At 36.7% G+C, this 12,833-nt stretch overlaps 1 protein-coding gene across 1 annotated transcript in view; it reads right to left on the reverse strand.

Annotated features, from left to right (window-relative positions):
- Nucleotides 1-1,132: 1,132 nt before the first annotated feature.
- The window catches only part of LOC129220341 (nose resistant to fluoxetine protein 6-like), a 93,734-nt gene continuing 82,033 nt past the window's right edge, over nucleotides 1,133-12,833 (reverse strand). Inside the window, exons 14-15 of the mRNA XM_054854748.1 lie at nucleotides 10,384-10,526; nucleotides 1,133-1,420 (exon numbers count right to left, since the gene is read on the reverse strand). Of these exons, the coding sequence (XP_054710723.1) occupies nucleotides 1,163-1,420; nucleotides 10,384-10,526 (401 nt within the window). The 3' untranslated portion in view covers nucleotides 1,133-1,162. The remainder of the gene's footprint in view (nucleotides 1,421-10,383; nucleotides 10,527-12,833) is intronic.

Here is a 12,833-nt window from a genome sequence, read left to right on the forward strand (position 1 = left end):
AACTTTGGGAGAAATCACATTGCTTTAAAACAAATCAGTACATTTTCTTTTTTTTTCTTTCTTTTGTTGATTTTTCCATATTTACTATTCATCTCAACTGTTTCTTGTTCTACCACGACTGTTTATCCTATTCTGGGCCGGATTTAGGGGAGGGCATGCGGGGCTACTGCCCCGGGGCCTCCACAACAAAGGGGCCCCCACGATAAAATTTTTACAAAATATCCTAACTTTCACGGGTCGAAAATATCGGATATGTACATATATATCAAATTATTCGGATATACATCGAAGTATCGGATATTTTCGAAAATATGATGATCTTTTCGAACCCGGATTAGGGGCCTCCACTCCTTCGTTTCGCCCCAGGATCTTCACACTTCCAAATCCGGCCCTGTGTACTTGCATTCCCTAGCTCCCGTATTTTTTTCATTGAAAAGCAAAACCTTGCAACGAAGATAATCGTGTTTGCAATTTTTGCGAATTTCTGCTTTTTTAGCTTTGCTGCATATCACAATTTAGCACATTCCCCTATATCCCCTATTTACCACAAAGGTTTTCCTTTATTTCCTATCATATACTTGAATTCTTTACATGCAAACGTTTCATATATTCTTGAAGCAAATGTTTTGAATTATGCTTAAAATAAGCGTTTCTTATGAAGTCAGTATGTCTCATCGCTACTTTTAAAAAAAAAGTAGCAAGAGCTCATGATGCATTTTATTTCATTTGCATACTTTTCACATGCTATGTAAAATTAATGACTTGACAGTGTTCCGTCTAATATAATCAACTATTGCTGTGCTGATGTGTATGGATGCATTAATATAATGCATAAATACTTTCTTTTCTGTTATATAAAAGAATTAACAACAAATATCTCAAATTGCGAAGTAGGAATGCCTTCTATTTTATCTGTAATGAAGACATTGTTTTCTTTCTCATAGAAATGTCCACCAGTTGGCTTTGCTAGCAAACTAATTGCTTTGATATTTGCTTGACGTTATCACCTGAAAAATTTTCAATCTCAAGTTCTAGCATTTTTGTACTTTATTTTACTGAAGTCAGGCCGATGTTACACCCAAAGTTTCACTTTCAAACAATAACTCAAACACTTGTTTGCAAGCAGAGGATTCGAAAATAGAAAAACTATCCAGACGACCTTTTATAGCCCATCCAACGTCCTGGAGTAGGCTAAATTAATACATTCTTTGTTAGCAACAACTTCTCCTGGAATGGCACTTGTGGAATTGGCGGAAAGAGTTCCTTTCACTTCGTTCCTGAACTCGAAACTTCCTTTGTCTCTGGAGAAGAAGAACGAAGACACTTGCCTCTCGATGACGTAGTAAGGCTGGACGAAGATTATGTGCAGGACAAAAGATACCAGGAAGGAGAGGGCGATGTAGCCCACTGCTAAGAAAAGCTGATGTGGAGAGATAAAAATCCAGTTAGAACAGCATGTTTGTTAAGTGAAATAGTTATAGTTAAGGCCCCTATAACTAGGGAGCCGACGCATCCGCCATTTTGGATCAAAGTGACCGCCTGTTTTTGAACCATTGCCGTAGGGTGAATTATTAAAAAACGCAAGAAAGAATGTTAAGATCATAAAAATAAGTGAATGTGCCACAGTGTACTGTGCTAATAATTCACAAAAAGGATGTTGTTTCTTTAAATTTCGAAATTAATAACCCAAGATAAAAAAAAAATCAATTTTATTTACAATTCGCTGGAAATCCGAAGCTAAAACTCCGCATTGCGAAAGCAGCAAACATTGTTATGTAAATTCTCGGTACTACTTTTATTGCTATGGAGTAATTTAGTCTGAAGAAATATGCTTTTTTTTTATATACAACTGTTACATTTTTAAATCAGTTCATAAATTAATTGATAAGATCCAAAAACGCAATGCTGCCACAAACAGGACTAATTCACTTTATTGGAAATTCAAGTATACAGTATCAGCACACAAAAAATATATAGTTACACTAATACTACTAAGAGCATTAATAATGTAAAGTAATAGTAGTTTCATAATTAATTAGCAAGTTAATTAAACATACAAACAACCGAATAATAATAATATATGTAGTATTTCTCCAATTGAAATGTTTTCGATTTCTTGATGTTTTGTTACCCTAGTAAAAATGACCGGCTTCTGCCACCTTAGAAAAAAGCCGGTACCGCCTTCAGCCGTCTTGCTGCAAGCCGGTACCGCCTTCAGCCGTCTTGCTGCTAGCCGGTACCGCCTTCAGCCGTCTTGCTGCTAGCCGGTACCGCCTTCAGCCGTCTTGCTGCTAGCCGGTACCGCCTTCAGCCGTCTTGCTGCTAGCCGGTACTGCCTTCAGCTTGAAGCTGGTACCGTCTTTGACCACCTAACTTGAAGACTGTCAAAGGCAGTACTAGCTTCCGGCAAGATGGTTCTATCACCTTTACAGCCTTTGACTGTCTTGATCAAAGCCGGTATCAACTTTCACCCCAATTGGTGAAGGCTGTCATTGCTCAATGCCACATTGTACCAAAGAGGAAAATCTACAGTTAAGTACCGATGACAATTTGAAAGATCAAGCAAGCAATACTAATTTGGTTAATGATACAAAAAAAAAAAAATTCCATTCGGTACCATCAAATCAGACAAAATATTGAAATTCTTGTCAAAAGGCACACGGCAACTAAACTTTGATTGCATACTTTTTATGATATTATACGTGCAGAATATTGATAGCGATAAGATTAAAATTTTTGTTCGTATAACTTCTTTGTTTTTTCACTATTCTGCAAACATAATAACAAAACATTATTTAAACTAATAAGATGCCAATTATAAGTAATGGATAAAAAATAAAATTACTTTTTTTCCCCAAAATAAACAAAAAAGTGTCAGATTGTGATTGTCTAGTTTCTTTTGGGTAGGATTTTTTTTTTTTTTAAAGCATTTTCTAAAGAAGGGATGTTATCACATTTTCGATACCTGAAATTGAAATCACTCACTGCATTTATAAAGTAAGTAATATATTTCATCGAAGAGGTTTATGATATGTAATCATATAAGCAGTTTATGAAACCATTAAAGAGGTAAGACTCTAAATGCTAAAAAATTTGTAAATGTGTCAACATGTGCAACAGGAAGAATTAACTGACTATCGATGTCAACTACATTTAATGTGGTTCAAATAATGATTTTTAGGCATGCATTAATGTTCCTAATTTAACACAGCATTTAGAAAAAGACAAAATATTGAGAAAACAAATTATGCATCAAATATGATAGTGCAGTGAAGGGCTACAAGACCAAACGGAGGCTTGTTAGCATTTGAACACTTTTATTTATATTTTAAAACAATGTAAATTATTGTAGGACAAAGGTAAATCAAAAAAACATTTAGTTTTAATTTTTAAATGTTATTAGTGCAGTATGATTTTCACAGCTCTCTTTACAGGGCTGCTTGTTGTCTACAAACGAGCCGAGCAACCATGAAGAGCAAACGTAAACAAACAAATTCGTTAATAAATAAGCTGATGCCATTTAAGTTTTTCTTGAGTTAAAAGATGGCGAAAGAAATAAAAACTTTTGCAACATTTTATTTTATGTTCAAACTTAAACCTATTCTTACTTAAATTTTAATTATTTTCCATGAAAATCATTAGCATTTCTTTGAAACAATTTTGTTGAAGAGCCTTACAAATTTAAAATTTATAGATTTGCGGTGATGTATCCACACTCTCCCGAGTATTCGTACTCCTTCAGGTAATTACCTACTCCTACTTCTTCCGCAAAAATAGAATGTTGTGTCTACGGCATGCCGGCATGGAGATTTGACTTTCCAACTTGTGTGAGTCACAGAACGGCTTGTTTTCACTGTATCGTTATCGAACATTGTAAAGTTATTTTTATAGTGTTTATTCAATCTCTACACACCCATATCTCTACAATGGGGAACAGGCATGATAGCTAAGTAATATAGACGCACGCCGTTCGCAGATACATTTGATGCTGTGCAGTTACGTTTGCGGTCTATAAATATATATGCTCACAAGCACACAGATACAAGCGTTATGACAACACTCATTGAAATGGATTCGGTCAAAATATATGTTTGGTTGCCTACCAATATGCTCGGGTAAATACATACATACAGACTTTGTGGAAAAAAACCCAAATTCAATTAGAGGTAATTAAAAACAAAATTTATGTTGAAATTTCAGTGATAATTTTTCACGACAAAAATACTGCTTTTCTTTCTATAAGGAAGTAAAAGTGGCTACTCCTAATGTTATCAGCAAAGGGTAAAAAATTAATTTGAAGGAATTTTCCGGGTAACCCGAGGTGGAATGAGCCCCAATTACCTTGGATTTTCAAGCTGTATTGTACATAAAGAAGGTCTGTGCTCAGCAGTGTCTACTCACCATTCATTTGAAGTCGACACACACACTCAGGACAGGATTGATCTGAGGAAGACATGCTCTACTGAGATGGCGAAACGAAAAATCTCGAAGGGGCAGAACAACCAAAAGGCCCTGCTTGGGGCCAACGGGAGTTCCCCCGTGACCGCGGCGTCCCTTCCCCTTCACGCCGGCAATAATTCCAGCCAAGACATGACGAAGAATGATGACTCGCAAAGCCATTGCTCGTTTACATCAGCATACTCCGACGATGAGATGGAAGACTACCCAACACTCGAAGCCACATACAAGGATTTAGGCATCGCATGGTCAGGAATAGGTGAGACTATTAACAAGTCATGATATGCAATTTTTGAAGGACTTAAAACAAAAACTCGTAACCGCAGGAAATAGGATAAAAAGTTTCTTACGACGAAATCGCCAAAGGAGATGCGGTACTACTGAAGAGAGTCATGTTCAGACACATGCATAACCCAGAAAATATTACTACAGCAGCACCAGGAGGCAGAGATCCTGCTCAAGAAGGTCGTCCATTTGGAAGAGGAAAACAAGATCCTTCACCAAAAGCTGAGCGGCGCCTCTAGCCAAAAGAAAAGAAAACCGGTCGTGCTTATCAACGCTGCCAATCCTAAGACCGTTATCGAGGAAATCAAGAAAAAGAACCCTGAAGAGGATTTTCATCAGGGAGGAGAATCATTACCCCCTCTTCCGAAAATGGCCAAGTTGAAGTGGAGAACTACGCTAAAGATCATGCTATCGACTTCCACACCCCAACCATCGCCTATATCCCTCCAACCCGTGTCGTAGTTAAAGGACTCCCATCTGACATTGGCCAGGAGGATATCAAATCTGCATTCTGGCAACTTCAGCAAGACGTGATTCACGTACTCCAATTCATCAACCGGAAAGGCCCTCTCCCCATCTTCTGCGTACATCTCGGGAAACTCGAAAGCAGAGAAGAGGACATTTTTTTATGAAAAGAATGAAAGTCGGGGATTTCATCGCCCATCTGGAGAAGCTGCATACCCGTCGTGGCCCACTCCAATGTTTCCGTTACCAAAGGTAGGGGCACTGCTCCTACACCTACATCACGGAAAGGTGCGTCTTCTGCGCCGGCCCTCACCGACTGCAAGACTGCCCCAATAAAGAAAAAGGTCCCTTCTGCACCAACTGCGGATTGGCTCATCCCGCCAGAACTCTCGACTGCCCTTGGTGCCCCCAGATGAAGATGCGCTCCTGCCTGACTTCCGTACGCAACCCTGGGGAGAAAAGCTCCCCTATCCCTAAGAATGACTTGGTACTGATGCAGCTTGGCTGCTCCCTTCGGGCGCTTGACTCCCTCCTCCGGTGAGAAATGCTCACTAACTTACTGCCCCGTTCGCGGGGACACAATGTAGCTTCGGCGTTTTGCGTTATACAAAGATTTACTTCCTTCAGTTTTGGGGTAAAAGAGCTCGGCTCTGTAGGCAAATTCAAAGACCGACCAACCGACCAGCAGTGTCTAAATCTGTCTTGTTAATATTTTTCCGACCGTTGTTAGAAGGTCCTGAAATAACTGTTGCACATTCCTGTTGGCTTACAACAGCAAGCTAAACTCTTTAGTGTTTTCATTATTGGTATAAAAGTAATATTAATCTGATTGCTTTGAAATTGTATTTATTGTATTCTTTAAACTTAATATAATTTTTTTTTTTTTACATTCTTTTTAAAATTAAAGTATATTTTCACCCAATTGGGGGAACTAAGTGTCCTGTTTGCATTTAGTTGTTGCTTTTTAATCTATTGTTGCTAAATGTCACAATGTTGTATGTAATCTCAGTATTGTATGAGATTACCCTAAGCACCACCTTGTTTTTTATTATATTTGGGATTATATAACTGCTTTGCATTTGAATCCATCTTCTTCAAATCTTAAAATACAATAGTAAAAATCATATACTTAGGCAGGGTAAAATAGGAATTGTTTTGTGAGATGCATTAAAACTGTAACCTTTTCTGTTATTTGCATAAGCTTTATCCTTGTCATTAGTATAGTAAGCTGGCGGTTTTTGGGCAGGCGGTAACAGTTGGTCAATGCCGGCTTTCATTGCCCTAGCCGGCTGAAGCCGGTCTCTACCGTCTTGGTCTTAAGACGGTTAAAGCCGGTCGTTACCATCTGAGATAAAGACGGTCAAAGCCGGCATTGACCGTCTTTTGCCGCCTGTCCAAAAACCGCCTTTAAGGCGGTAAAAGCTGGTCATTTTCACTAGGGATAGTTTGTTTATTTTTTCAAAGTATGACACTCTGTAGTTCTAATAACAATTCGAGACAAAAACGAATGCATTACGCTAACATAAAATGAAGCTGAAGGGAAGCGAAAACACATCTAGTGTGGTAATATTTCTCCGACTTTTGATCCAAAATGGCGGGCAGTTCGACCTGGTATATTTAGGGGCTCTAGTTATAGTATAATGGAAAAACTAAAGCAAACAACTAACGAACTAATAAGAAATTTCGTAAAATACGATTATGTAAATACTGCTCAATAACAAGAAATTAATTGAGGTAAATATATGTGTTCTTTGACGCAGGCCATTCCACGAAAAAGTCAGCCCTTTGTCTCGCACGTGATGGTTCACACATTTCATTAAAAAGTAATAATTTTAAAGGGTAATGACGAAAATTTTTGCTTAAGAAATCACACATAAGTTTGTAATTTTTTAAGCAGAAAAAATTGACTCATAAATATTTTTAAGTGTAATTTTTAATGAAACATATGAGGTGTCACGTGCGGGACAAAATGACCGTTTTCCATGGAGTGGTTTATATGCAACTGTCAACTATTTTTCAAGTGTTCAAAAAGCTTCTTAAATACCCAAATGTAAGGAATTCTTCACTCCAAACGCTCTATCTAGCAAAATTCATTCAATGCAAATTCTTCTGTTAGTTCAAGAGATGGAAAAGAAGTACTTGTACTTTTTGGTATAGTTCTAAATTATTCAAAAAATTACACAAAATATTCTTAAAAACAAACAATTAAACATAGGATTGAAATGTTTTGATAAGCTTTCGGATGAAAAAAAAAATCTTAATGGCAAATCTTATTATTTTCTCACTAGTGGTACCCGCACGGCTTTGCCCGTAATAGAAAAATTAAAAGGTCTTTTGGTTTGCCTGTATATTTACAAATAATGTATAGTGAATTTTCTCGTCAATTGGCTTGCGCCCATGTTAGGGTTCCACGTTATGATAATTTCGTAATTTACTCGTCCATCTTATGATAATTTTGCTCTTAAAATTGGGATAGAAAAAGAACCACATCGAATTCTCGAAAAATCGCTTCGAGGTGCACACCCCCATGCTACAAACTAACATTGTGCCAAATTTTATTAAAATCGGCAGAACGGTCTAGGCGCTATGCGCGTCAAAGAGATCCAGACATCCTAAAGACATCCAGACATCCTCCGGACATCCAGACGGAGAGACTTTCAGCTTTATTATTAGTAAAGAAAAAAAGCACCAATGGGGGGGGGTATGGGGGAGGAGAGACTAACTGTCCTGCAGACCGATTCTCATTTGCCCCATTTTAAATGACTAATTTCAAATTGGTACATCAGCTGCCAAACAAACTGGTAGCTAATGTAGAATTAGCACACCAGATGTATTTCTGCCTTAGCACTGACTCATGGCGGTAACTTACTGCAAAATACCTAGCTTTTCGCCTTCAATCTTTGAGTTGAACCGCACCATTGCTGCAGTCACTGGTGTGCTAATTCTACATTAGCTACCAATTTGTGTGACTCTCTTGGCTCCTTTAAGAGGTTTTCTGCCTCCAGCTCAGTTACTTCATATTCTGAGCAGATGAGTGCTAAAAAGCACGAAACTGCAGTCCTCGGATGGAATGACTGAGCTGGCGGTGTATTTTACGTAATATTACGTAGTCTTTGGCTCCAAAAACAGTGTCAGTTGAAAGTATTGCCTTACGTTATGATATAATCGTTATAACTAATTATTACTATGTTCTTATTTCTATGAAATTAGTATATATATTGAGTAACTGATTTCCAATTGTATGTTTGATGCATAAACTCGTTTGTAAGTAGTAAACTTACAGATATTTTGCAAAGACTTTCTCTCTCCCAGAAGAGGGAAAAATAGGCTTTTCTGCCCATATGTTAAAGCCCAATTAATGAAAATCTCTTGTGTGATTGAAAAAAATGGATGTCATATTTGAAATCAGCGCACCTAATAGAATAAAAGTCACTCATTATCGTACAATCATTTTTTCATGACCCGAATTTTGTAGGCCTGAGTAATTTTAGACTATAAACATTTTCAATTTTCCAATTGCTACCGAAATCAATCGTCTTTTTACTTAGCACCGTTATCGATTATTGGCATAGATGAGGACATACATTTTAAGAAAGCAATAAATTTCATGCTTGCTCCAGAAAAGCCTTGATTCAAAATTTTCAATATTACCATTAGTATTGCTGTTGTAATTTTTGTAACAATGGGTTTTATAATTAATCATTTAATGGGGAAATTACATGAAATTTACTGGTTTCCACCATAACCTTTTTAAACTAAGTGTTTTAGAAATAAATTATAGCCTATGTTTCTCCCTGATAATGTAGCTATATACAATGTAAAAACGATTCAGAAACGTTCCTGGAAAATAATGGGCAGCTGATGTGCCCAATTGCTCCCAGTAACATATCTTGCAAAAACCAGGAAAGTTTTCTGCTAAAATTCAGTAACCTTCCTGAAATCATCCAGGAAGCCTCCTGAAAAATTTAGAGATGTTCCCGTTCAAAGCCAGTCGTGTCTCTGGAACTTTAGTAAAAATTTAGGTAGGTAGAGAATAATAACTAGGGACATTCCTGTTTTATCAATTACGTTTCACAAGTTTCAAACATGGCCTAAGCTGAGACAGTAATTGCAAGTAAGTATCAGGAATTTAACTCGCCTGCAAAGCTAACCAGGAAACATCACGATCAAGGAAATTCAAAAAAATTCCAAATTGGTGGCATTCGAAAGAGCATTGGAAAACATGTTTATGGCACTGATACTACGTGCCCTCGTGACCACGTTATCGAAATATGATGTCTTAAAAATTGCCGAAATTTTTAGTAAAGTCGCCAAATTTAGCGAGTTTTGTTCAGAAATGGAAGGTACGGCGCGAATTCAACATCTGCATCTGACAAGACATTTCACTTCCATATTTGGTCACCACCAAAGCGCGTGAGAAATAGCGCATTAATTCTTTACTCGGGGTGACTACCATGGCGCGGGGTGTCGTGGCACAGACTGCGGCATTGAAATTTTTAGGGGCTTGTGTTCTGGGATATTAACGTGCGTCGTTTACGCGCTTTGCAGATGACCAGGAATGGAAATGAGAGTCTTGCTAGACGCATGCGATGAAATCACGTGGTATTTTCCATTTCTTGCCAAGTCTTTAAATTTGGCGAATTTTCATAAGATTTCGACAGACTTTGACCCCCCATATCTCAAAAACAAAAGGACGAGGGCAAACAATATTTGGGTCAAATTTTTTTCTAAAGATACTCTTTCGAATGCGACCATTTTAAACTTTTTCCATGATTACTGAACTCGTGATGTTTCCTGGTAAGTAGTCCATAGACTGATTGGCGCCCTTTTTGAGCCTTATCAGTCTGGACAGACCGCAATCGAGATGAAGCCCATACACTTTATAAATACGCTCAGTTAATCTTTAAACTGGGAACTACAAATATTTTTCACAGCAGGGAAAAGTCTGCATGCGTGCAACTTGTAGTAATTCAGGAAACTTTTTGACATTGACACTTGATTTAGAGAATACAGAAGTAGCCATATATGTATATAGATTTTTTTTTTACATTTTTCGTTCTAGGGATACTTTTACGGAATACAAAGTTGCCTTTTTTGTTTTAACCTTTTTATTTTTACAAGAAAAAAAAGGTTAAAAAATTCTAAAATTTCCATGTCAATTTTCATGTTACTTACCATTTCAATATGACCCATGTACATTCGCTCTCTTAGAACACCACTGTGAAAATACATAATTGGAATATGCATCAAGAAGGCCATGTAGCAAAGCCGGTCCATCGGAATGAACACCTTGGAGTGCAGTACGCGCGTCACGGCACCTGGAAGATAAAATTGAAGCATTACTTACAGAACTAATACTACTTCAGAAAAAAAAAAAGAAAAACAGGGGAACAAACTTAAAACCATAGAAAAGAGTATAATTTATTACTTTGCTTATGATGCAAACTCCTCTGGTGTATGGGCCTCCGCGAGCATGTCGTTTTTTTTTTTTTTTTTTTTTTTTTTTTTTTTTTTGCGCGAGCGTTTTTTTTTTTTTTTTTTTTTTACTTCCTTTTACAAAAACGGAAGTATTGATTCGCGAAAAAAATTTTCACTAAAAAATCGGCCTTAATTTCCATTTTGCTCACCCCCGAATGAATATTGAGTTTATTTTTCAACCCGACCACACGTGGATATATGCCTAGAAACGTACAGACACCCGAAATATCCATTTTGACGATCCTCGAGTTAATTACAAGGAGTTTTATCGTGACGTCTGTATGAACGTATGTATGTGCGTATGTGTGTATGTATGTCGCATAACTCAAGAGCGGAATGTCCTAGAAAGTTGAAATTTGGTACTTAGACTCCTAGTGGGGTCTAGTTGTGCACCTTCTTTTTTGGTTGCATTCGGATACTCCAAAGGGGGTCTTTTGCCCTCTTTTGGGGGGAACTCATTGTTAATTTCGATGTAAACTCAAGTGGCGTTATAATTTGGCGGACACTTGGCGACATATCGCCAGTCTTTTGGTCGCCAAGTTTTGTCGCCAACTTGGCAACAAATTTGGCGATTTTTTTTTTTTTTTTTTTCAATTTTGGTTTTAATTTGGCCGCTGTTGGTGATATTTAGAGAGTAAACTATTGAATCACATTAAAACTGCCAATAATGAGAAAATGACATTAAGTTGGAGTAAAAGGAAGTCATGTGATGCACACATCAGCTTGTTTTTTTTTTTTTTTTTTTAATTTTTTGTATTACATGGGTAGTCGTTTCTTTCAAATAGAAAGGAAATTAAAAGAAAATTAAACAGCATTAAAAGGCACAAATATTTAAGAAAACTGCAATTTTCCTGTGAAATTTGTCTCTTTATGTTCTTCTATTGTCTTTTACTTTTCAAAAAAAAAAGTATTTAAGGTTCAATTCGTAGAAAAGAAAGTATTTCACTCTTTTTTTTTTCCTTCGAAAATTTTCTGTCTTTCGCTTTGGGACGATGTTTTCTTCATCTAACTTAGCGTAAAAAAACGACAAGAAATTGTAAAAGATTTCTGATAGCCACTTTTGCTCACGTATATAAACAAGTACGATCAAGAATGAATAATGAATCCAATTCAAACAAAAATAATAACATAAATAATAAATATACTTTGAATGGCGTGGTTTCGTTCAGTCAAAAGTACTACAGTAGACTCTCTCTATCTGAACACTCCCTAATGTGAACACCGCGATATTCTCAACACATTTTGATGATCCCGGCGAAGCTTCATAAACTTAACATAGGCTGACCTCTCTGTACTTTGAACATCCTATAATATGAACACCCCATTATTATTAAGACTATTTTTTTAACCCCGTGCAGTTATTACCTCCCTATATTCTGAACATGGACGCAATCAGTACTTGGGAGTTCCTATGAACCAAGTCGGAAAACCTGAAGAACCCTCAAAATTTTATCACAGTTATTGAAGATTATTAAGAAGATAATGAGAGGAGGAAGACAAAATATTTTCGTGGATATTACTGCATTACATAAAATCATTCAGCTGAACAATATGAAACTGAAATTTCTGTCACTAAACTGCGTATTTCACGAATCCAACCATTGTATCAAGTAGTATTCAAGACCTTTAAAGAACGATTACCTTCAAGAAAAATGTGGCTGAGAATCGCCCGATTTTTTTTTTCACTTGCATGATAACCCGTACTTTGCTTGATAATGAAAAAACATTAAACATTACTCTTTTTTTTCCAAGTGAACTTTTTTTAATAAAAAAGTAAAGAAAGAAATGTAAGAGTTTAGGTTCTATTGAATTGAATTGGACTTTACACCAGCAAGCAATCCAAAATTCTGCATCTCTATCGCAGTAACTGCTATACTAGCACTAGGCAAAGTACTGAACATTGTTCATGAAAGCAATCAAATACATTATGCATGCATTATCCAGTCTCCCTCTGTAAAGAACACCTCCTTAATCTGAACACTTTTGTTCTGTCCCATGAGTGTTCAGAATAGAGAGTCCACTGTACTTTTAGTCATTGAAATTGATAGAATAAGCAAAAAAATAATAACATGAAGCGAGAAAAAACTTTCATTCTCCCAACGCATGATTTTTAATTATTTTTTTAAACTGTCCGATTTTGAAAATAA

The sequence above is a fragment of the Uloborus diversus genome, chromosome 1 (genome assembly GCF_026930045.1).
Source record: "Uloborus diversus isolate 005 chromosome 1, Udiv.v.3.1, whole genome shotgun sequence".
In the NCBI taxonomy this organism is placed as follows: domain Eukaryota; kingdom Metazoa; phylum Arthropoda; class Arachnida; order Araneae; family Uloboridae; genus Uloborus; species Uloborus diversus.